The sequence below is a fragment of the Podarcis pityusensis genome (genome assembly GCF_964106645.2).
Source record: "Podarcis pityusensis genome assembly, chromosome: 9".
NCBI classification, from domain to species: domain Eukaryota; kingdom Metazoa; phylum Chordata; class Lepidosauria; order Squamata; family Lacertidae; genus Podarcis; species Podarcis pityusensis.
In genome coordinates, this window is record NC_138034.1 from 20,085,913 (window position 1) to 20,111,331 (window position 25,419).

A 25,419-nucleotide genomic window follows, 5' to 3' on the forward strand; every position below is an offset into this window, starting at 1 on the left:
ACGTCTCGCGCGCCCGCTTCACGTAACGGAGGCGGGCCTGCCAATGCGGAAGAGGTCATGTGATTCTCGAGGCCCCGCCCCTTCTACATCTTCCTCGGCGCCTCAGAGCGGAGCTCCCACACGGCAGGGAGAAGCTCTGCGCGCCAAGTCGAGAGCAGGGAGATGCAGGCGCCGGGGGTCTTCGTTGTCGTCGTCGCCGCCGCCGCCGCCGTTTTGGGGGCTGCGGTGGCCAAGGACCCGGTAAGTTTCTCTTCGCGCTCGCTTCCTCTCCTTTCTTCCCCCCCTCGGGGAAAGCGGCGGAGTTAAAAGAGAGAGAGAAAGAGACGCACGCGCACAAAAAAACCAACACTCCCCGCTACGCCCGCCGGCCAAAAGTGTTCCTGAGCAGGTGCAGAGTGCGCCTTCGGTGTTTGTCTCGGCGCATCCGCGGAAAGGGTTGCTGCTGCTGCTGGTGAGCAGGCAGACTCTCCCTTTCCTTTTCAAAGGATCCCAGGGTGGTTGGAGTCGGAAGGGACCCCCAGGGTCATCTAGTCCAGCCCCCGCCATGCAGGGATGAATATGCAGCTTCCCCGCACCGGGATCGAACCTGCGACCTGGGCGTTGTCAGCACTGCACTCTCACCCACTGAACCCTCCAGGCTGAAAGGGAAGTTCATTTTCTGTTGCGAACCGCCCTGCGATCTTCTGGTTTGTTTGTTTTTTTATTTAGCTTTTCAGATTTTAAGAATTAAAAAACAATTAACAGTCAACATAAAAAGAGAATTCCAAAGAATCTCCTTCCCTTTTCCCCTTTGTGGGTCCTTGTATTAACCTTTTTCCTCCTGCATCTTGTTTATTAATCCAAATCTTTTAAATCTCAATAACAACATTATTCTTATTATTATTATTATTATTATTATTTTATTATTTATCCTGCCCATCTGGCTGAGTTTCCCCAGCCACTCTGGGCAGCTTCCAACAAAAGATTAAAAATACATTAAAACACCAGTCATTAAAAACTTCCCTAAACAGGGCTGCCTTCAGATGTCTTCTAAAAGTCTGATACAGTAGTTGTTTATTTCTTTGACATCTGATGGGAGGGTGTTCCCAAATTTCAACATTAAAACACAAGTGTCATTCCAATCCTACTAATGATTTTAATTGTTCGCAATGATTTTTAAGGCAAGTTATTTATTAAAATTATTTATTAAAATCTTGCTCTTCCTGTTTCTGATTCTCCGGGTCATTTTTGCCAATTCGGCATAGTCCCATCAACTTAATCTGCCATTCTTCTCTGGTAGGGACTCTGCCTTCTTTCAGTCTCCAAGCTAATAACATCCAAGCAGCAGTAGTCGCAGCCACCCTGTGATTTTCAGGTCGAACGGCAGTGTAGGAAGTTATAACAAAGCAAGGCAAATGCCGCACCCATATGCTCAGAGGCTTTCGTTTTTATTGACCGATTTACAGGCTTGGTCCTAGGAGGAGGGAGGGAGGACCCAAAGCAATCTGCTGTTTACCATGCTGACCATGAGCAGAGCAGGAAAGGCCAAAGGACTTCCAAGGGATGATTAATCCGATTGGTCTGTATATTTCAGAGGAAGGGAAATAGGCAGCCCTATTGTTGTTTCTCTTCACTTTTTGCTGGGGATGCTGAAGTCTTCCTGCTTTGTCCATCTTTCAGGCAGATGCAGGGCTAGTAATGATTTTCCCAGTGGGGAGGATTTGTGTCAGTTGCCTACATCTTTGGAGACTCCTATCCTGAGTCCGAATCAGCTGGACTATGGGTGGAGGCGTAGTTGGATCAACAGTTGGAAGGTCGTGCTGAACAAACAGCATTTGTGTGTATATTCTCCCCCCCCCCACTTGAGCATAGTGCAGTGGCTCTCACTGTTTTCCCTGGGCTATAGTTTCAGAATAAAAATTTCCTTGCGCCGCACCCATTTTTCTAATTTGATAACTTATTGGAAAACACAGCTAGGATTGTGCTCGGTATCACTTGATACTGGTGCTCTCATTTTAACAAGATATCCCTCCCATATTCTGCTATTTTTAAAAAAAAAAAAAAATTGATGCTATGCTATACTGAAATGTTTGAATGTTTTTTTGAGTGGGTCCTGCCACACTTGCCATCCTCTCCTGCACACCAGTGTACTGCACCGCACTGTTTGAGAACCACTGGCTACAACCATAACGGTTGTAGGAGTGCTTTACAATTTGAGGCGGTATTTTAGGCAGTAGGTTCTTCTTAGTATCTCATGTACAGAACGTATGAAGCAGTGATAAAAGGGAGTGGTTTGGAACATGTCAAAAGTCCTTTGTTCTTTCTGAGCCATTTCCACAACTAGGTAAGATTGGGGAGGCAGATGGATTTCTGGTCATGACTTTGGAGCTCTCGTCTTAGAAATTAAGCAGTGGCACAGAGGTTGACGATTGTTATCATTATTATTGACTGCATAGTTGCATTTTTAAAATACAAATACTCTGCCTATTTCCCAAAATGTTGCAGCGGTATAGGAAACAGGGAGCCAGCCATATGATGAAGCAGTCAGCTGTCTGCTTTGCAGGTGACCATAGATGAGATGAATCTCCTTGCATATATATGTGCGATAGCTCAGTTCGTAGAGCATGAGACACTCCCCCCCCCCAAGGTCATGGGTTTGAGCACCATGTTGGGCAAAAAAATCCTGCTTTGCAGGGGATTGAACTCAATGACCTCTGCGATCCCTTCCAACTCTGTGATTCTATCCAAAGTCCTTAGTCGTGGATTGGAGCTTAGTCGCATACATTGCTCAGGCCATACATGGTACAGGCAGAAGGCCTAAATGTCTAGATGTTCAGATAGCTGGAAACCATTTTTGTGAGATCTTTTCATAGGCTGTTATAAAATAAGGTGCCTGCTTTGACGGTGCGGACTCTTGAACAAAACATCTGTACTATATTAGCCAGAAATGTATGTGTGGTTTTAAATGCCTTCCTTCCACTTAATCCTTTGCACCAGCTAAGTTCCAAAGTGACATATGGCCGTCATGTGTGAAAATACCTTTCCTTTGTCTTTCATGAACTGATCCACTAATGATTTAATGATAATCTTTTTCACTTGATGAGTTTAAAGCCTTGACGTTTACATCAGAGCCCTCTGGACCAAGCCAGTGACCCATCTAGTTCAGCGTTCTCTTCTCACAATAGCCAACCAGATGCCTCTGGTAAACCTACAACTGTTAATCTCTCCCATCTTGTTTTCTACATAGTGCCTTCTTAACATTGCCTTTGCTTCTGGAGGTCAAGATAGCCAGGTGACTAGATGACTAAATGGGTCTCTAAGCACCTAGTTTTAGCCATTCCCTCTCTCAAAATATTCAAGAGCTGTTTGACTAGTGTTGCCTATGATGATCTGTAGCAGCAAAGCTACTATATTTCCTCGAATTTCTTGTATACTGTTGTATGTTTCTATATTTCCCCATTCTACTTATATCCAAATACAGGAGCACTTTTCCCCTTTGTTTAAACCACATGTTCTTTGAGTAGGCTGATCTCTCAAGTCCAACTTGTGAGGAGCTCAGATCTGCTTAGGCTGCATCTTGTGACTTAGCAGAGCAATTACCTTCTTGTTTCGTTTAGAGAAACGAATTGCTGAGTGCGGCAGTTCATGGATGTGTAATCTTTTCTTGAAATGTATATTCCTTCTCAACAGAACCAAACAGACAACATAGATGTTCAAATGTGGTCTTAGTTAACGCTTAGCTATGGCAAAGTGTATTAACAAGTATCACATGACAGTTTATTATCACCAGAGTTGAGTCAGAGGAGCTGCCCTTCTGCTTCAAAAATTTCTTGCACTTTTTTTGCATTTTGAGTCTGTTTTTTTATTTAACACATCTGAATTCTTCCTCTCTTACAAAATCGGTTGCGACTGATCTTGAGATAAATTAATGTTCGTTTGTACCTAATAGAGGGGAATTTGCAAAGGGGCTGAATCTCACATTTATTATGCAGTCAAGTTATTTCTAATACATACTGTGAAACCGACTAGTTTTTCCAAGTTTGGAGAGCAAAGGAAATCTGCTTGCATCAGTTTCATGTGATTCACAACAGCCCTGCTGGTTCTACCTGCCAAGTCACTATTTCTTATATTAAATAGGGTAAAGATTGAGTGCATGTCAAAGTAAAAATCAAAAATTGTGGCTCTGCGATCCCCAGAACAGGTCTTTGAACTTTGCTGCATATGTTTATCTGTCATAAACACTACTGTGTTGTGAAACAGTGCCTCTGGTGGGAAACTTTTAATTACATCGTTGTGTAACCTCATTTAAGGTGTAATATCCCTTATATTTTCAGCAGGGTTCTTGACATAGTGCAAATATTACTTTATCGCTGGCAAAACAATTCTCTCCATTTTATATCCATTGGCAATTGCAAGTTCTGTCTTCTGAAAAACCAAAAATTAGTCCAAACCGCACAGAAGACACGAAGATTCCAAAACAGTTAAATAGATTTTGGGGGGAGGGAGAAGCAGGGGGAAAGGCAGAGGAGGAGAATTTTGAACTACACTTATGTAATTCACTAAAAATAGCAAAAAAAGAGAGTTGCCTTTCTCTTACATCCATTGTATGCACCTATGTAAAGCACCTATGTTGAGCTGACAGTCTGAGTTAGTTGGATTACCACCCGAAGTGTTGTATAGAGCCGAAAAGGTAACATACTCCCTGATGGCAGATGCTCTTTCTGATAAAAGAGGAAGGCAGGCAAGTAGAAGTGTACCAGTTCTTGAAGTTACGCAGTGTACCTTTACACAGGTGTCTTGTGAAGGAGAATTATGCATAAAATTGCGTGAGCATCTGGCCCATCCCCTGTGGTAGCATGAAGCCATTGGGCTGTGTGTTTGGCATGGATATTGAGAGTGGGCACAGAGTTGCAGCCCCAGTCTGTGCATGATAAGAGTTACGATTGCTGCAGTATTGTCTGATCTGATCAGGAGGGTTGCCTCTCTTTTTCAGCACAGGCATCCCCACACTTAGGTGAGGGTTACGTTCTGGGGGGCCCCACCTGTATGAGTGAAATTGCGTAAAGCGGGGATCACCCTGAACGCCCTCTGTGCCGCTGTCTCTCTTCAATCCAGAGCGAAAATACTGAACCCCAAAATATCCACAACTAGAATTGAAGCTCTGGGGCCAGCAGGAGACTGGGGGACATGCTGGGAAATGGAGGGTCATTCCCAGAGCGTGTTGCTTGGGGTATGTTCTTCAGCCCCATGGAGCCTTCAGTGTAGTGTTCCTCAGGATTTAATCCCCCCATGCTGTTTAACATAGACCTGAAACCACTGGGTGGGGTTATCCAGAATCTTGGAGTACGTTGTCAGCAATATGCCAAAGACACATAGCTCTACTTCTCCTTTACATCTGCAAGTGAGGCAGTGGATGTGCTGGACCAGTGTCCTGCCTTGGTAATGGACTGGATGAGAGCCAACAACCTGAAATTCAAACCAGATAAGGCACTGTTAGTGGGTGGTTCCGTAGACCAGATGGGTGGGAGATCGCCAGCTCTTGATGAGGTTACACTTCCTCTGAAGGAGCAGGTTCGTAGCTTGGGGGTCCTCCTGGATCCTTTGCTGTCACTTGAGGCTCAGTGGCCCGGAGTGCCTTCCATCAACTTCGGCTGGTGGCCCAGTTACACCCCTGTCTGGACAGGGATAGCCTAACTTCTGTTGTCTACGCTCTGGTAACCTCTAGGTTGGATTACTGAAACACTTTATAAGTGCGGCTGCCTCTGAAGACAGTTCAGAAACTTCGGCTAGTGCAGAATTCGTCAACCAAGTTACTCACTGGGGCAAGATGGTTTGAGTATATTACACTGATCCTAGCCTAGCTGCCAGTTAGTTTCCATGCCCAATTCAAGTGCTGGTTTTGACTGCCCAGAACTGCTATACATCAAGGACCACCTTTCCCCATATGAACTGACCAGGACTCTGTGGTCATTATCTGAGGCCCTTTTTCGTGTGCCTCCATGAAAGGTCTGGAGGGTGGCAACACTAGAATGGGCCTTTTCTACTGTGGCTCCCCATCTGTGGAATGCTCTCCCCAGGGAGGTTTGCCTGGCACCTTCATTAGGCACCAGGCAAAAATGTTTCTCTTTAGCCAGGCCTTTGGATAATTTGTGGGAAGGGGGTTATTATGTTTTTGGTTTAGTTTATTAAGTATTTTGTGTTCTCGGTTTTTGTTTTTTCTGTTGTGAACCACCCTGTGGTCTTTGGATGAAGGGCGGTTTGCACGTTTAATTAATAATAATCATCATCATCTTTGCCTCTCCCCACCCACTTTGAGGGTTGCACAACATGTTAAGACTTTAGTAGAGGAGTCTGCTTTCCTGTGGAAAGTTCTTTGTCCACACTCAAGATATTGTTGAGTAGGGCCATCATGTACTGACTGCCCACACATCAACAGATGAAACACCACAGATAGGAGTCGCAGGCTGGGAAGCTCAATGCAGCATGGTCCTGGCTCACTTTGTTAGCCCTATTCCGGTGCTTGTGTAGAAGTCCTCACCCAATTTAGAACCCTGATTAAGGGGAGCCTATGCGGACACATCCCTGCTGCAGATGTCCGCCCTCCAACATGCCATGTAGAGGGAGCCAGTCAGAATTGTCCACAAACTACCTAACCAGATGGGGGAAGCTAATACCTTAACAGGGCTGGTGAGCTCTGCTAAATGGAATGGCAGAGAGTGAAGATGCAAAATATACATCATAGGGAACATACAGTCTTTTTCTTTTTCTGGAATGCTACTTTAAAAGACAGAAATAAATTGAAGAGGGGTCTGTTGCCACTTAAGGAATTGCCATTCCATCAGTTAAATAGACAGCTCCCAGCCTACAACAGTGGCATTTCTGTGTCTGTTTACTGGTACATAATCCCAACTGTTTGAGTAACACCTTTGCTAATCCTATGGTTTCATTCTTCTTTCTGCATTAGAGGCAGAGTGGCTTTTTTTGCAAGTGCTCTCTGCTTAAGTACCTTCTCACTGTGTTTCAATAAGAAGCTTGAAAACTCTTTATTTCAAATACAATGGAGCTAACCAGATTTGACTCCAGGTTAGGGTGGTGGCTCTTACCGATGTTGCTGGAGTACAACTTCCATCGTCCCTGGCCAAGGGCTGATGAAAGCTGGAATCCAAATGAGGACCACAGGTTCAAGATCTTACTCTCATGGTTTTTTTAAAAAAATGCTTTTCAGCAGTAAGGACTCTTGGCTACCCACGATCAGATGGGTTTCTACATAAATGTGACTTTCTTGCCCAGCCTACCTCTCTTCTGTAGTATATCTTGCTTCACAAGCAACGTAAAAGTTCAGACCTGTACTAGATCCAAGAGGCAAGCAAATAGCAGAAAGCAAAAGCTTCGTGTGCTAGTTGAAGCTCAAAAAAGAAATGTTAGCACTTCCCTACCTGCAGCGTTCAAAATTTGTCAGGTGCATTTTGCACCTGGCTATCAGCAAAAAGTTCCTGAAATTGAAAAATATGACTTTCGAGCCATCTGCCACAAAAATGACAGCTAGGCATTCTCTTTTGGCGACCGTAACCCTAAGGAGCCATTAGGCACCTAGCTTATATATTTGAGTTTCTAACACTGTCTGCCTGTGTGCTGCTGTTTCTATCACCACAAAAAAAGCCTCCCACTGCATAGCAATTTGGCTTGGGAAAAGATCCCACTACTATGAATGGAACGCTTTTTCTTCATCTTCACCTGGCCACATAGGGCAGTTTTTTGTTGCCAGAGAAGGGGGCTTCTAGGAAGGTAAGGACTAGCTGTTCCCCACTTGTCTCCTCCTTCTGACATGCATCAAGAAAGAGGCGAGAATGCTCAAAGTCAGAGGCTTCCCCGCATGATTCAGAATTATGCCCAAACCAGCCCATTTTAAACATGCGTAAAAAAAAAAAAGTTCCCAGCTAGTTGTTTGCATTTTTGAACCCTAACCTTGACACCTGCAAATGGAGAGTTCAGGTATACTGTAAAAAAGTATCGCAGTTCAATCCTAGGCAGGGCTCAATGAGTTTCGTCGGACTTTAGTCTTTGGTAAGTCTGCATATGACTGCAACTTTAGTCCTCCAGGGGTTTTTTGTTTTTGTCTGCAAAAGCTGAGAAGGCAACAAGAACTCTGAATATTTTTGCATGAAACAATTATAAAAATGTTTGTTCTCAAAAAGGCTTTGTCTTTTTTTTTCCTTTTCAGTATGCTGAAGAATGCAAAACACTAGCATATCCTCCCTCAGGACCAACGTAAGTAACTTATTAAGGACAGCTCAGTAGCTGATAGTTGCTGTTTACTTGTGATCCCGTTGACTTACAAATTTAATTAATATAACATAAACTTTAAACTTGGCGCAGTGAGTCAGGATTGTGGTGCTGCTATTACCTTACTATATATCACTGACCAAACATTCAGCTAGAGAACATTGTACCTAGTTTGAGACAGTGGTGATTTTTGCAGAATGAGGGCACATGGAAAAGAATTGTGTAGGTTAGCTTAAAGAAGATTCCTAAATTGTCTTCAGCGATCGTAAAAGAAGACCGCTACTAGGTGTAAATATAGGTAAAATGTGCTTGTGTTAAATATGTTTGTGTTAAATATTGATGGATGAAAGCTAGGCAATGTAAATATAAATTACTTAGAAATTTTTAACCAGAAAGACGCCTGAAGGCAACGGCCGCAAAATAGTGGTTTAAGTGTAGCTACCCCTTTCTGCGTTTCATGAAAATCGCTCCTTTTTCAGGTACAAAGGAAAGATTCCCACCTACATCATAAATCTTGACTTGCCACCAAGTGAGAGATGGGTCCAGTTGGCACGTGACAAAGATGCAGAGGTAGGGAACATGGTGGGAAGGAGGTCAGGATCAGAGGCTTTCTTCTGGGCGCCTTTTTAATGAGATGCAGGCTTTAATTTCTGCTAACATAGGTGTACTGCCCCTAAAGCTGGAGGGAAATATTTTAAATTGTGCTTAGGACAAGATGCTTGAATTCTGCATTGCTTTTTATTTCAAGGCCAAAAATCCTCAGTCAGAATGCCTAGTAAAATGGCTTTAACTGAGGAACAGACACAAGCTGGCATTCAAGTGAATGTGCATAGGTTGTATGAGAGCCAGTGTGGTGTAGTGGTTAAGAGCGGTGGACTCGTAATCTGGTGAACCAGGTTCGCGTCTCCGCTCTTCCGCATGCAGCTGCTGGGTGACCTTGGGCTAGTCACACTTCTCTGAAGTCTCTCAGCCCCACTCACCTCAAAGAGTGTTTGTTGTGGGGGAGGAAGGGAAAGGAGAATGTTAGCCGCTTTGGGACTCCTTCGGGTAGTGATAAAGCGGGATATCAAATCCAAACTCCTCCTCCTCTTCTTCTTCGGCTGTGAATTCACTTTCTGTCTTTGTTCTTCTGGGGTATGGTCATTGATTCAGTCTTGTGCAATCTTAATAGACACAACTCTCCACTTCTGCTCTCCTGCCTGGCCACATTCCAGTTTGTAAGGGTGGGGTTTTGCTGTTGCAAAGCTGTGAAGGAGGCCTTGTCAGGATGCAAAACAGCAGAGGCCTCATTGGGATGGGCGAGCAAAAGCAGATAGAACAATTCATAGAATTAGGGTGTTCCCTCTTCCCTCAGAGCACCCATTGATAGCAGCTGAGACTTGGAATGGTCACAACATACAGGATAGGCAAGGCTTAACAATGTATGAAGTCTGCCTAAAGAAAGAACTCTCTACCTTTACAAAAGACGTTTCACATTGCGTCAGTGAACATAGTTGAAAGTGTCAACTCATCACTATTAAAGACCGCTTGTTTCAGATGTGCTTCGGCACATATGAAAGGGTTATATGTTTTAAGTGGCTCTTGCATTACCCTAAAAGTGTGTTCACCTGAGCTTTTTCTTAAACTTTTCCAGGTGAAGGATGTCCTTAAGATTATGAAAGATATTTTAATCACATTCCTTCATAGTGGAAAAGCCGTAGCATCACTGGAATCTAAATTGGTGAGTACCTTTCCATTTTCTCTAAAATTTAGGGGAAAGTTGAATCCAGCTTGCTGAGCCTGTCTGAACCGCAGCTGCTAATAAGCCAAAAATGGGAAAATAAATGCACTAGTTATCAACAGGATCTGATGCTTAGTGTGAATTCTGGCAGGAGTCCTTGGCATCATTGCAGGCCCCTTAATGAAAATCTCTTTGGTGTGCCACTGCACTCAGAAAGCCCGTCATGATTTGTACATGTACAAGTTTGTACATTACTGTGCAGAGATTTATCACCGCTCCAGGCTATCTGGCTGTTGCTTGGAAGCCAGGATGCCGCCGTATGCAGGTTCAGACTGTCAACTTTTGTCAGGCAGGAGTCTACCCCAGCCCTGCTAGGAAAACCTCAAATTGAATCTAGCATCTTCCCCAGGCAAAACATGTGCTTTACCACTGAGCTGTGTGGGGAAAAGCAACTAGAAGGGATTCGGAGAGATGCAGGAAGGATTCACGCAGGCAAATCCTGTGATGAGCTAGAAAATGATAGGATCCCGAGTAACTTAAGGGGGGTATCACTATCATTGGCCCAGATCCAAAGAGGCTTTCAGGTGATCGGGGGCACTGGAATGTTATTCAGATCTATGCAATCTTGTCAGGGTGTTACACGCATGGGGTATACATTTGAAACAATATCATGCCACGTCGAACATTTGTGGCTTTCCCCAAATAATCTGGGGAACTCTGGTGTGTTAAGAGTGCTGAGATTTGTTAGAAAACCCAGAGTGGTTTAACAGTCAGTCCCCTTTCTTGTGGAATTCTGGGAACTGTAGTTCTGTGAGAGGGAAGAGGGTCCCTTAACAAACTAGTCTTCCCAGGATTCTGTGGGGGAATCCATGACTGTTTAAAGCGGTATGTTACTGGTTTAAATGTATCGTGTAGATGGAAGATTAGACCATATAAATTAATGGGCCTAACTTAGTCATGTTCATTCATTTCAGGGGGTATACTCCAAGTGAAACACAGTACAATTGTCTTCTAATTATCTACTAATGTTTCAGAGTGTCTTCTTATTGAACTTGTCCAGGGTCCACTTATTTCAGCAGACGTTACTCAGAAATAAAAGGGAGCCTATTTATTCAGTTTACATTTAAACCAGAGTTTGAATTGGAGTTTGTTGCACATTGCTCTGGAAATAGCTACTGCAAGAAGGAAGCGAAATCTGAAAAAATAGGATGTAACGCAATAAGCGTTGCAAAAATGGTAGAGAGTGAGCTCAGGGACCTTGAAATAAGCTCTTAACTGGTCTGCGGATTGTGGCTGCAGTCTGTGCAGGAATGAGTAAATAAATTTACAGTAGTTCTGTTTTGAACCTCCATCTTCCACAAGTTCTTTCTCTTTGCTGCATGAACTGTGGTGTTCAGATTCATGTAAAAATGCAAGAGGAGAAGGATATTGGAGGTCCAAAATGCCAGCCAAACCACAGTGCCTTGGACTTTGTTAATGGAGGTCATCCTGCAGCTAAATTCTTGATAAGCAGGTTATTTTTTTCTAAAGGTCTCAACAGTCCACAAAGTCTCAAATGTCTACTGAGGCAACTACAGACCACTTAGCACATAGCTTTTTTAGTTAAGTGTACACCTAAAAATTGTAGAATGCAATTGCAGCCAACGTGCGTTGTTCATATGCACCCATTGGGGAATCACAATTGGCTGTGCTGCCTGTTGATCAGACTGCAAAACTGAGTTTGTCCCTTTGTAGTTTGTGAAATGACACTAACCCTCTGTAAAGGTGCTCTGTTTACACCAAGAGATAATTGGGACTGAGAAGGAAATATATGGAGACAGAGAAATTAAAAATAGAAAGTTATTTACTATGTTTTTCAGGTTTTAATAACTTGTGGCTTTTCTTCTTAGGCTTGGTTAGGTTCCACCCTTCCCTATCCTTTCAATGATGAGATCAAAGGCATTGCTTCTGCAATTGATGCTCCTTTAGGTAATTTCCATTTTGTTATTACTGTGTCTGGCTCTGAAAGCACACTATTAAAGGCATAATTTGGTGCAATTGAACATTTCAGCCACTGTAGCAATACATGCTGAGGTTATAATACATTTGTGGAACAGGAGTGCTTAAATGTTTGTAGCAAAGATGAAGAGCAGGTGTCTATTTAAATGTAAGACCTGACTAGGAAGACTGACCGGGTTTTCTACTGAGTGAAAGTCTGTACAGTAATATCCTCACCTTTAGTATGCCGGGAGCACAATATTTGCATATCTGAACAGAGAATAGGATCCTGTAATCTTATTCCTGGATTAAAAATCATCAAGCTATAGATTATGCACCTTGTGTATTGCATAATTCAGGAGAGCAAGTCAATTTAATTCCTATATCAATTCAAAAGCTGAAAAGAGGGGCATCTCACAGAGGTACTAAAATAGGATTGACCAACAAGTTGCCCATCCTCTTTGCAGGCTTCTAAGAAATTTTTTGAAATGGCAAGTCTTGTAGATTTCCTGCTCAGTGTCTCTGCCTTGTGGCTTGCAGTCCATAGACATATGAACCAAGCACAGTAAGAAGTGATACTCTGAAGATATTTCCTGTCTCCATTTTCTTCCTTTTAAGTGTTTGCTTGGTTTTATCCGTTGTTTTTAATGGTCACTTTGATGAAAGGTCTCTCTTTCTCCCTCTTCCCTTTCCACCTTCCAATTTAGGTGACATTGTTCTGTTCAATATCTTCTATGAAATCTTCACAGTGTGCACTTCAATAGTAGCAGAAGACCCCACAGGTAAATGACTGCTTAGCCAATGACATGTATTTTAAAGATAGTGCTTAAGGTATTTTTTCTTTGACCTTAATTTCATTTCTCTCCACCACCCCCTTTTCCTTTCCAACCAGGAAAGCTCTACCATGCCAGAAATCTTGATTTTGGATTGTTTCTTGGGTATGTATGTACCAGTGAGGTCCAACCTGCCCTGGTGGATCCACAAACTTTCTAAATTGGCGGGGGGGGGGGGGAATGAAATGTTTTTTACCTTACCTTTTTTATTGCTTTGAGACTAAGCAATGAGCAGAGCGTTTAGTTAATCTGCAGCATCTTTAACTATGGCCTGCCTTTCTCAATTTCTTTGGAGCGTCTTTAGAGGGAAAAATATGTGTGCTGTCATAATTTTCACCATTTTCTATAAAAGGGAGAAGCTCTGGGGTTGTCATTTTCAGCACAGTGACTTTTTTTTATTTATCAGAATAGATTTTTATTAAGAAAGAAGCATAGTGAATATATATATACACACACGCACGCACGCACACACACACACACTGCACCTTTTGAGAAAAAGTATTTTATCTGACCTCCAAAATCACTAAACCATCTATCCCTCCTATCTTCCAAAAAGATACCTTTGATACAATCTGGGCTCCCTTTTTCTCTTTTATTGAAGAACAGGATATTTTAATGCCACTGTCATCACAGAGCTGTCTGCAGAGGGGATTTACTCATTGAAAAAGTATTGTAACTGTATTGTAACTTTTGAATAAATTGTTAAAAAAATAAAAGGCCCATGACTTAGCAGTGTTCCATGAAGACTGTGGGTAGTATCTAATTGGGGTCTTGCTCTCACAGAAGGGCTTTTGATTCAGCAGACTCTTCCAGTTAATAGAAGTGGAAGTGGGGTGATTTTTGCCAACTTCAGCCCCCTGCAGCCCCTTATGCCACCTTCCACCCTGTTCCGCCTGATGCCCCAACTGGATTCCATTTTCTGAACATACAGGGTAGCAGTGTGCATTGACCACAAGATTTGGTTCAGATCTAGACCCAACACTTTGTGCAGCAGTTTAATTTGTCTGTTCAGAGGCTACCTGATTTGCTTCATGGCTCCTAATCCCCCTCCCTTTAGTGAAAACATTTATTCTGCCAACAATACATCTCATTTCCATCACCGGAGGAGTTCAGACAACAAAATTATAAACAGCTTCCTTAACAGAAGAGCACTAAGACAATGTAAAACATTGAGCAACCCAAAACAACCACGCCTTTGCTTAGTCCATTCGAGCTTTCAATGTTCGGGTCGTTATCTTGAAAAAGACAAGATAATGCTCCTAGTCTACTTGATTGCCTTCCAAACCCAATCTATTATAGTGGAACCTCGGGTTAAGAACTTAATTTGTTCTGGAGGTCTGTTCTTAACTTGAAACTGTTCTTAACCTGAGGTACCACTTTAGCTAATGGGGCCTCCTGCTGCTGCTGCTGCGTGATTTCTGTTCTCATCCTGAAGCAAAGTTCTTAACCCGAGGTACTATTTCTGGGTTAGCAGAGTCTGTAACCTGAAGCGTCTGTAACCCGAGGTACCACTGTACTGGGAAACAAAAAAATAAAGTCGTCCCCCCCTTCTTTCTGGCACAAGTAAGTACAGCCAACCACATCAAACGAAAAGCCCCTAGACCAGGGTTTCCCAAACTTGGGTCTCCAGCTGTTTTGGGATTACAACTCCCATCATCCCTAGCTAGCAGGACCAGTGGTCAGGAACGATGGGAATTGTAGTCCAAAAACAGCTGGAGACCAGAGTTTGGGGAACCCTGGCCCGAGGGGCTTTTGTGCTAGGCATCTTTGGGGTAGGACCCAGCAGAATTCTTCCTCCATGTCCTCTGCTCCCTATGCTGATACCTTCCTTAAATTGGGAGACAGTTTGGCAAAGCTGCTCCCTCCCCTGAAGCCCTTGGATTGGAGAATGCTGATGCCTGTCATTCCTTCCCAATTATAAGCACTGTCTCCTTCATCACCCCGCCCGAGCATTATGGTAAACACTCTCACTTCTGGGTGTTTGCTGCAATGTTTTGACATCTGGATCGCTGAGGTGCTATGAAGCACTTTATGGGATGGGTCTCTGCTTCAGCTTGTGCCTCCCAGAGGCATTCTGCTTTGCCTCAGGATTTGCCCGAATCTGGAACTTGCTCCTGTTGTGGAGGGGAGAGAGATGAAAGAGATTTTTATGTGCTCGCTTTTTCCAAGGAAAGCCACCCAAATGTTAGCTGTTCATGCATCCAGCTTGAAAGACTCAAAAATCTGAGAGAGTCCATTTTACATGGCTGCGGATTAGTTGCAATTTGCATTAGATAGACAGTTCTTGCTGATGTTTAAGTGGTATTGCTTTTCCTGCAGGTGGGACGTGAATGCTAGTTCTTGGAGGACAACGCAGAAACTGAAGCCGCTCATGGTGTCACTGGATTTTCAAAGGAACAATAAAACAGTGTTCAGGTCTGCAAATTTTGCAGGCTACGTGGGAATGTTTTCTGGATTGAAGCCAGTGAGTATTCCTTTATTTGGACAACACTAGGTGCATTCTGATGTAACTGTAAACCATAGCTTGCCATTATGAGTATGAACAGGCCTGAGACACAGGCTTGCCTGCTTCATCTTCCCCTTCCCTTAGGAGCAAGCAGGTGACTTCAGAGGCTTCTTTTGTTAGTGGCATCCACCCTTAATTTTCCATTGCATCTGATGTTGCAAACTTTGCTGAAAACAAAGTCAGGCATATTAGTGCCTTGTAGAGAAAACAGAGTCTCAAAGCACCTTAAATGCGTAATAGTTTATTTTACGATTGATGAAGCCTTGGGAGAGTGGCGTTCACTGTGTGCAGAATGTGTATTTTGGCAAACATCTATATGAGCATATGATGCTTGTGTCCTCACCTCACCTCACATCACTAGGTATGCATGTACAAAGAGGAAGAGCATTTGTAAAACATTGGGGCCCAAAAACTATAATACAATGGATAGCAGTGTTCTGTCGCTCACAGTGGCCTTCTTAAAGCACTACAGAATTAGCTTAACTCTGTCTGTTTTCTAACTGCTGGGTATTAATAAACACTGTTAACTGACTTTTTGTATTTTAGGGCATTTTTACTCTAACCATGAATGAGCGGTTCAGTCTTGATGGAGGTTACATTGGTGAGTATGCTTAATGCTCTGTTCCTGTGTCTTTGGGGTTTTTTTAGCTTTAATAAAATGGGGAAATTTTAGTAGCGTTATACCCCACCCCACTCAAATCACTGGAGGTCCAATTTCACAAGATGCAGGGGAGAAAGTGGAGAAAGCAGTGTGATGCATGTTGTAAGAAACTATATGAGAAGTTGTGTGGCATGAAGCAATAGCAGGGCACGCCCAACCATTGTCCAAGAAGCAAACCACATGGAAATGGTTTGGGATGACTTTCAGCTCGGTTGAATTAATGCTTAAACAATGCTAAGGCTGCGTGTGGTCATAAAGCTCTTTGAATTTGTGTTTCTTGCAGGAGTCTTTGAGTGGCTCCTTGGCCAGAGAAACGGTTGGTGGATGAGTTTTCTCACCAGATCTGTGTTGGAAAACAGTACAAGGTAACAGTTAAATTGTGAAGCGGTTTATCTGCATATATGGCCAAGCCAGGGAAATTAGGAATAATCCCAATCTTATTTTATAATGTCTCTTTGTTTAAGTCTGTTCTTTCTCGTCTTGACTACCGCCATCTTGGTTCCATGGAAATTTTACATTGTGTGATACTAAGGAAAACTTGTTTAACGTTCAGACCCGCCTGGTACCATCCGTGGATCAACAAGGTGCTGTGCAGTGGGGTTGTGTGTTTCACGTTTTACCATTCCTCCTTCTCTTCTCTACTCAAGTGGTTCCCACCTCTGACACGGCAGGAACTTTAAGGTTGGGTATGGAGTGGGAGGTATCACTCCTTCTGGAGAGAGGCAACAACAATGGGAAATTCAGAAGCACCTGGAACAATGTTCTGATGGGCTCCAGGGACAGTTTAAAATATATATATATATATATATATATATATATATATATTTATTACTTTCCAACAATTTGGACATTACATAGAAAAAGAAAATAAACAATACAATACAATACAATACAAAAACAATACCTAACACTAAACTAACAAAAACAATTTAAACTAAGAAAACAAAACAAAAACAATTTAAAACACATCAAATAGTTTCAATCTTTCATTCACTTATTTCCATGACCTCCTCACACCTCCCTTTTTGTATTCCACTTCTATTAGTTGTTTCAGCAATTCCTTTCCATCTTCCTCTGCTTTCTATCCTATAATTATCTTAACACATATTAACCTTATTTTTCCCTTTAATTCTCTATTCATCTGTTTATACTTAATTCCTTATAACATTTCTGCTGAAGCCATATAACTTCATTCCAACATTTTTCTAACATTCATTAATTTTACAATATTTCTGTAAATAGCCTTTAAACTTTTTCCAATCTTCTTCCACCGACTCTTCTCCCTGGTCTCGGATTCTGCCAGTCATTTCCGCCAATTCCATCAGCTTTTGCCCTTTGGTACAAGCTGCTGCAGCAGAACAGCACCAGAAGAACTGGCATGATTTGGGAAGACTAAATTTTGAACTCATGCTTTCCCCCCACTAACTTGTCAGCAGAGAACCAGAGGCAATGCTTCATCCTTCAGATGCATTGTGTGTTCCTCGATAGAGGAAGTGCTTGGCTTACAGGAGCAATGGGATGAGTCTCTTTTTTTTCTTTCTTCCTGTAGTTAAATTATTATTGGTTTTATAAACTTAAAAACACTTTTCTTAACAATTTGACTTCCCGTCCTTGCATTCGTGATGTCCCCACCACCACAGTTACCTGCTGCCTTATAGACAATACTTATTCTGCTCTGCATTTCTTTATTTACAGCATTCTTACTGTCCTCCTGTTGCGTATATTTCAAGGCCTGCTGGCGATTTCATTTGGCTAGAATGCTTTTTAAAAAATAGCCCAAAAGGAATTTCCATTCTTCCATATGCTTTCCTTCCTTTCAGTCTCATATTTTGGCCGTTAATCTCACCCTCTCCACATTAACTTCGAAATCCATTCCTCTTTTGTTGGAACCTTGTCTTCTTTCCTTCTTGCCTTCTTTGGCTGCTGTGGTCACATACATAATTTGACCATCTTTGGGGGGGACTTCTAATCCTATTATTCCTAATAATAATGCTTCTGGCCATTATAAAGAAACTCTGACCTTGGTATGCCTTTTCTCCCCCTTCTCAATTTGATTCCCTGGCACCATATTTGTATAAATTAACTATCCCAAAATACAGACATTCCTTCACACTGGCCAGATTGGATGTGATGCCCTCTGCCATACCTGAGGGCAGATACCAAAAGATTCCAACTGAGAAACGACTCTGCCCCTGTGGAGATGGCAGTCGGGAAACAGTGGCTCATGTTCTCCTGTCCTGTCCCCTTTATAAAGATCTGAGGAATGAGACCATTACCCCACTCTTACTTACCATCCCAGGCCGCCCATCTGTGGCCACCTTGTTCTTTCTTTTATCAGATCAAAATGATCAGACAACAGCAAAGGTTGCTAGGTTTATCGAGGGTGCAATGAGATTAAGGGCCACTATCTGAATGATAATCTTGGTCATTTGATTGCCCTTTTTACCCATTGCTGTCTTTTTAATTGTATATATTGCTTGTTTTATGTTGCTATGGCCATTGGCTAATGCGAATAAAGTTTATCTATCTATCTATCTATCTAATAAGAATGCTTCAGGCATTTTTGGGAAGAGCGTTTTCAAACATCTTTTTTTCATTATGCATCATTACAACTGTTGCTTGTTGATAGGTCCATCACATATGAGTCTCCTCTCTTTTTTTCCTCTGCCTCTTGATTCTCCCACCTACCACCCTTAAACAAGGTCTTTCCCCCCTTTGCTCTCTTACACAACTCCCCCACAATACACTTCCACACTAGGCAGTGACTGCTTTACATGAGAGTATTTTGAAAGGCTCTAGCCTACCAGCTTCACAATTTCCATGCAATACCTGGTTAACACGCCTGTCTCATTGCTATTTCTGTTCTTGCATGTAGTTACGAAGATGCAAAGGACAGACTGGCTCATTCAAAGCTTCTGGCTCCAGCTTACTTCATACTAGGGGGAAACAAATCCGGCGAGGGATGTGTCATTACACGTTCCCGTGTTGCAGTGTTGGATATCTGGGAGTAAGTATGCCTGATGGTAAAACGATTTAAGCAGATCCGTTGCCTGTAAGAGATTTTGCTACAGCTGCTACACCAACCAGCTCTTGTTAATGCAAAGGATTCGGTCTCTCTACAGTGTCTCTTCCTTGTGTACATTCCCCCATGCTTTTATATCAGTATCAGTATCCTCCTCGATTTCAATAAAAATCCACCATGGCTTCTGACTTTACCATTCACACTGGTGACATGAGACCAGTTTTGGGGTGCTCTGCTTTAAGCAACTTGAACTCTGGGGGTAACGCTCAAGAACATGAGAGCCTGGTGGATCAGTTCAGTGGCCCATCTGGGACTTCCTTTTAGGTATTCTGAGTCTTCCAACAGAAATTAGTTAGAAGTAAAAATCATTTAAGGTGCATCGTTGCCAGAAAATAGGCATTGATGTTTGCTACTTCTTTCAAGCTTGGACACAGAAAATGGCGTCTGGTATGTAGTGGAAACCAATTATGACCGCTGGAAGTCTCCACCCTTTCTGGATGACCGGAGAAGCCCTGCAAAGAGCTGTTTGAACCAAACAAAGCAAGAGGTAGGTCTAAACAGTGGTGTCCAAACTTTTTTCAAAGAGGGCCAGATTTGATGAAGTAAAGGGCCGATTATACCCAAGGAAATAAACTGCCTCATGGGCCAGGTTAAACCGACCTGATTAGATTAGGCCCCCAAAACGGATTTTGGACATGCCTGGTCTAAGACATGCAAAATTAATTAAAACAATGTTGTAACCCAAAGTCCTGTTACAGGTGATGAAACCTGACCATACTAAATGTTTGACATCTTACTATTTTTTATATTTTGCTGGAAGCCACCCAGAGTGGCTGGGGAAACGCAGCCAGATGGGATGGGTATGAATAATAAAATTGTTATTAATATATTTTAATTAAATTGACACTCCATTCGTGCAGCTGGGCTCCATATGTCAGTCCAGCACCACTGTTTCAAAATGAAATGGATAGGACCACAACATGGTGCACGCATGCCCCACATCTGCCCATGCCCCCTTTTTTAGAGGAAAATGTACCACAGCGCTCGCAAAGAGAAGCTTTGCACCTCTCCTCCATTTAGAACAGTGTGTCCACTCCTGACCTCCGTTCGTGGGCACGTTTAAAGGAACTTGTTCCACATAGGAGAGGCTGAGCAGGAGCAAACACACTCATGCACTGTAGATTCTCAATGAGATGTTTACTGAGACCTTTCACAGACACCTAGGAAGCAGTGGTGGGAACCCTGGTGCCCACAAGCATCAACTTGACAACTCCGGGTATGTTGTACTAAAGAAGAAGAAGAATAACAATAACAACAATAAAAAATCCGTTCCCTATTCAAGGATAACTCAGTGGAGCTTGAATCTGAGCAGAACTGCACAAGATTGGAAATACTAACTGGAGGCAAAATTTGAAGCTAGTTACGCAGTGGAACCTCGGTTTTTGAACATAATCCGTTCTGGAAGTCCGTTCGACTTCCAAAAATCATTTGAAAACCAAAAATTAAAGGGCTGTCAGCAAAGTGAATGGTGAAAATAGAAAAACGTGCCACAGAAGCTGTTTGACTTCCAAAAATCGTTCAAAAATTGAAGCATTCACTTCCGGTTGTTGGAGTTCGGGTTCCAAATTGTTTGGCTTCTGAAGCATTCGACAACCGAGGTTCCATTGTAATCCAGATTTTTTTTTGTCTGTCTGCACCCTTTGCTGGTACATGACCCCACCCCCAGCAGCAGATGGCCTCCAGGGGAATGCAACGCTTCAGAAAAATGGTTCCCTGCTCTATAGAGGGAGTCAACTTTTGGCTTCACTGCTGCTTAGCAGAGGTCAGATGTTGAAATTTGGCAAAGAAACTGCTTAGGTTGAAGCTTTGTTTTGGCTCAAGTCTGCAGGTAATTTAATTCTTTGTTCTCTCTATTTTTCACCCACGCAGAACATCTCATTGCCAGCTCTGTACAACATTCTCTCCACAAAGCCCATTCTCAATAAGGTAACTCGTCCTCACTCTTCCTTGTCTAGCATGTTGTTCAGGTCTTGGTAGGCGAAAGGGGAGAAGACTCTTTATTGCTGCTCTTAAAACAGATGGTTCCCACAGCAGATTATTTCTGCCTAGAATATTCTTTGTACTCCTTAGATCCCAGAGTTGGGGATGAAAACCAAGCCACAAGACAATCTAAGCCATACACATGTGTGGAAACACACACGAGAGAGAGTGCATTTAATATTATTTATTTATTATTATTTATTGAATTTATATACCGCCTTATACCCAGAGGTCTCAGGGCAGTTCACAGAATAAAAGCAAAATAGGTAAAGGTAAAGGTACCCCTGCCCGCATGGGCCAGTCGTGTCCGACTCTGGGGTTGCGTGCTCATCTCGCTCTAGAGGCCGTGAGCCGGTGCTGTCCGAAGACACTTCCGGGTCACGTGGCCAGCATGACGAAGCTGCAGCTGGCGAACCAGCACCAGCGCAACACACGGAAACGCCGTTTACCTTCCCGCTATAAAGCGGTCCCTATTTATCTACTTGCACTTAAGAGTGCTTTCGAACTTCTAGGTGGGCAGGAGCTGGGACCGAACGACGGGAGTTCACCCCGCCGCGGGGATTCGAACCGCCGACCATACGATCGGCAAGTCCTAGGCACTGAGGTTTTACCCACAGCGCCACCCGCATCCCTTTAAAAGCAAAATATAAAACCACAAAAGACATAATCAAAATAAAAACAACAACCCAATAACCCTCCACCCCAAAAACCCACATTTTAAAAGGGCACACTGGCAATTTATGGGGTAGTTAGTCTGTTAATTCTCTTAGATTTCCAGATATTGGCAGCACTGATTCCGCTTCGTGTGGAGTCCCGTCCCCCCGTCCCCGTCCCCCCCGCATCTGTAAATCAAAGCATTGTTGCATTGCATGTGAGGCTTTTATATTTGGTCTAACTAAGACATAGCTTTCCACCCTTGTCGATATAAAACACTTTCTTTAGAAAAGCAATCTGCTTCATGGTACAGTCATACCTTGGAAGTTGAACAGAATCCGTTCTGGAAATCCATTCGACTTCCAAAATGTTCAGAAACCAAACCGTGGCTTCTGATTGGCTGCAGGAATTGGAATTGGAAGCCGCAGAAGCCATGTTGGACATTCAGCTTCCAATAATAGTTCACAAACCGGAACAGTCGCTTCCAGGTTTGCGGCATTCAGGAGCCAAAACGTTCAAGAACTAAGCTGTTCGAAAACCAAGGTATGACTGTATTGACTTATTCTCTTGTTTTTGGTTCAGACTCATTAAAGCCGTGAAAACTTTGCTTTCCCCCCCATTTAGCTGACTGTGTGTACAACGCTGCTCGAGGTTTCTGAAGGCCATATGGAGACTTACCTGAGGGAGTGTCCGGACCCCTGTAGCCCCTGGTGAGGACTCGGGTGGCTTATGAAATGGATGCTCACCAGGCAGGAAAAGACAGAGGCTGTACTTCATCCAAGACTCCCCTTCACTTGCAGTGTGTCTTATGAGATGATGATTTTCTAAACCTGGCAGTTATGCAATGGTTTGCCAGTGTAAACCGTACCCCTTGCATTTAACATACTGTTAAGGTGCACTTCCTATGAATTGAAACTTAAACAGTGGGATTTTTGGATCCCTATTTCCTTACACGCTGCTTCAGCCCGTCAATGTTTAGGAAATGTCTTGCAGTGCAATCCCTGGGCATGATTTCCTCCGAAGTTTAGTCTCTCAGACTTGGTCCTGGAGATCTGTTGTAGGCTTAGAAAAGGCATTGTACAAACTCCCTTCAGGTGGAGGGTTGCTGTCAGTCTTTTAAAAGAAAGCCCAGTGTTTGGCCTTGCGATCGGACTGCCAGCTGCCTCTGCGCCACAGTGCATTTTCCCAGTTCTGAAGAAATGTTGTGGGGCTCTTGGCCTCCCCAGTTCCATCTCTTCCAAACTGGGAGCAGGGGTCATTTCCAACAGCATGGCAATCTCCTCCAGCCTTGGAGGGCTATCTTGGCTCCTCCCGGTGGGGATTTCTCTCCCCCCCCCACTTCTTTTCTTTTTAAAGAGCTGGGAGGGAGAGCAGCGCTAACCTTACAACACTCTTTCCTTAAGTTAACAAACAGATGGCCAGGCTGCCTCTTCTGTGCTCTTAAAGAGAGAGGTGGTAGCATTAGCGACAGGTTTAAGCATGGGAGACTTCTTAGCTGGGCTAATACGAATTGTGTTGCTTTCAGTGCAAGCAGGCAGGTTTTAAATTGCTGCTTTGTAATGAGCATAATTGGCTAACCTGGGGAATGAGCAGTGGTTTGGGGCAGGGTTTTTGTTTTTTTTTGCCGGAACTCTGTTCTGGCACCTCTCAGGTGGGCGCCATCGCCATTCTGGGAGAACAAGGGAGGTGTTCATGGTGAGTTCCGGCACCCCTTTTTTATAGAAAAATGGCACTGGTTTTGGGTATTCCTGGCTATGGCAAAATGGGTCCATCCATCCCTGCCCACCTCTTCCTTTGCCCTGTTCCACTCCCTGCTCCCCGAGTTCAGTAGATTAGAGGTGGTTCCTTTCTAAAAGGTTTAGGCACTGGAATAAAAATTATTCCGCTTTCCTACTAACCTAACGTGGCTACGAATGTTTCCGTACTGCTAGACAGTACAAAGAATGTACTTTTAATATATTATGGATCGCTTTACAATTAAAGAAATTGTGGGAGAAATGGTCCACGTTGCTTTGTCTGACTTCTTTGGGAAAGCGAAGCGAGGAATGAGCTTCACTGTATTGCAGCTTCTGCAAAGCCGCTCCCATTTCTCTCAGGGCTTGACGACATTCTGCAGAGGTGGCTAATCCTACACCCACAAACTGGCCATGCCTTTTGTCTGTTGATTCAAAAGTCCTTCAGGTGATTTGATATGCATCTCGAGGGCTGTGTTACACCTAAGCGCAAATTTCCCTGAGGGAGGAATGCTAGTTTGGAAAGGGTGGTTCTGAATGCCTGGTTAACATGCTCTGAGTAGGAGAGGCAAGTTCCAAAGAAGAAAGTGGCCCAGCGCCTACATCTGAATATTACGTTGGTGTGTTAATGCATTAATGCAGATCTGCCCCTCCCTCTCCGACCAGCTGTCCGTCCCCCACACAGTTGGAGTTCCCAGCCGAAAAAGACACAAGTTTATAAGGAATGCCTTGCCGGTTTTTACACAGTATGTGACTTCTAAATGAAAATATTGTTAAACGTATCTGTGCAGTCTGGAAGATCTCAGCTGAACTTATTTATGCTTGCCAACTATATAAAAATAAAGATCTTTGTGTTTGCCAACTATCTTTATATAGAACTAAGTCCAGCTGAGATCTTCCAGACTGCATAGATATATATATACAGGTTGCATTGTACAGATATATATGTATCAGGTTGCAGATGCTTCAGGTTACATACGCTTCAGGTTACAGACTCCACTAACTCAGAAATAGTACCTCTGGTTAAGAACTTCGCTTCAGGATGAGAACAGAAATCGCGTGGCGTGGCGGCAACGGGAGGCCCCCATTAGCTAAAGTGGTACCTCAGGTTAAGAAAGAGTTTCAGGTTAAGAACGGACCTCCAGAACGAATTAAGTTCTTAACCCAAGGTACCACTGTATAGCGCTTTTAAGCATTAAAACATTGGTGCCATTGCAAGATTTTGATACACAGGGAAACTGGAAAGATGAGTTGACAGTAAAATCAGGAGTATAGAAACTGAATGTTTCCCAGCTGAATCAACCAAATCCTTTAATCGTCACAAAATCAACATTTTGGCTACAAAGGTTATGGTGGTGGCCAAGGTATAGGACTTCTGTCTCTCCTCTTTTCCTGCCCCAATCCTCCACACTGATGCCTGTTTCTTAAAACAAAAATCCATGGCTATAACTTACTGCTGTTGCAAGATGGACTGTGTGTTACGCTCATCACGTATAAAGCTAGGCTGGGATTCCCAAGACTTCCCTCCTGGAAGAAAATGGGAGATGCTTGGCTAGCAGGAGTAAGACTGATGTTCTTCCTTTGGTTTTACATTGCTCACTCTCCCTGTTTGAGGAGGCAGCGGAGCAATTCTTTGCTACCTTCGCTGCTGCTTCACTATGTGACTTAAGCCTTCAATAAGTACTGGAGTGAGATCCCCTGTCAGCTTTACTCAGGAACAATTGTGTCAATAATGATCCTCATCTCCCTATTGCACTGCAAGGCCATGGCTTCCATAGGATTGCCGACTTTCTGCCACTCTCAGTTCTGAGCGAAAGCAAAGACTTGGTGCAAAATCGGCTGTTTTCACACCAAGGAAGCCTGAGTTAACACTTGGATGATGATGCACTTGTAAGAGGGACTTTTCTTGCACCTCACCTGGAAACTGCGGTTAGTTCAGAATGCTGCAGCAGGGTTTCTGACAGGAGCGAGACCCTGTTAGCATATCGAACCTCTGCTCCCAGATCTGTCC

The 25,419-nt window shown here is 43.3% G+C and overlaps 1 protein-coding gene across 1 annotated transcript; it reads left to right on the forward strand.

Moving 5' to 3' along the window:
* Nucleotides 1-78: 78 nt before the first annotated feature.
* Nucleotides 79-23,678, forward strand: ASAH1 (N-acylsphingosine amidohydrolase 1). Its single transcript, XM_081020126.1, has 14 exons — nt 79-240; nt 8,201-8,247; nt 8,742-8,832; nt 9,896-9,982; nt 11,872-11,950; nt 12,667-12,741; nt 12,852-12,897; nt 15,112-15,256; nt 15,845-15,899; nt 16,243-16,324; nt 18,835-18,966; nt 19,405-19,528; nt 20,911-20,967; nt 22,300-23,678. The coding sequence occupies exons 1-14, from the start codon at nt 163-165 to the stop codon at nt 22,387-22,389; spliced, it is 1,188 nt and encodes a 395-aa protein (XP_080876252.1). The 5' UTR covers nt 79-162; the 3' UTR covers nt 22,390-23,678.
* Nucleotides 23,679-25,419: the final 1,741 nt, after the last annotated feature.

Excerpts from the sequence above, each read along its gene's own strand:
- ASAH1 (XM_081020126.1), top strand. The coding sequence starts at position 163 with ATGCAGGCGCCGGGGGTCTTCGTTGTCGTCGTCGCCGCCGCCGCCGCC. Across the intron at positions 9,983-11,871 it reads CATCACTGGAATCTAAATTG|GCTTGGTTAGGTTCCACCCT; the intron begins GTGAGTACCTTT and ends TTTTCTTCTTAG. Across the intron at positions 15,900-16,242 it reads TCTTGATGGAGGTTACATTG|GAGTCTTTGAGTGGCTCCTT; the intron begins GTGAGTATGCTT and ends TGTTTCTTGCAG.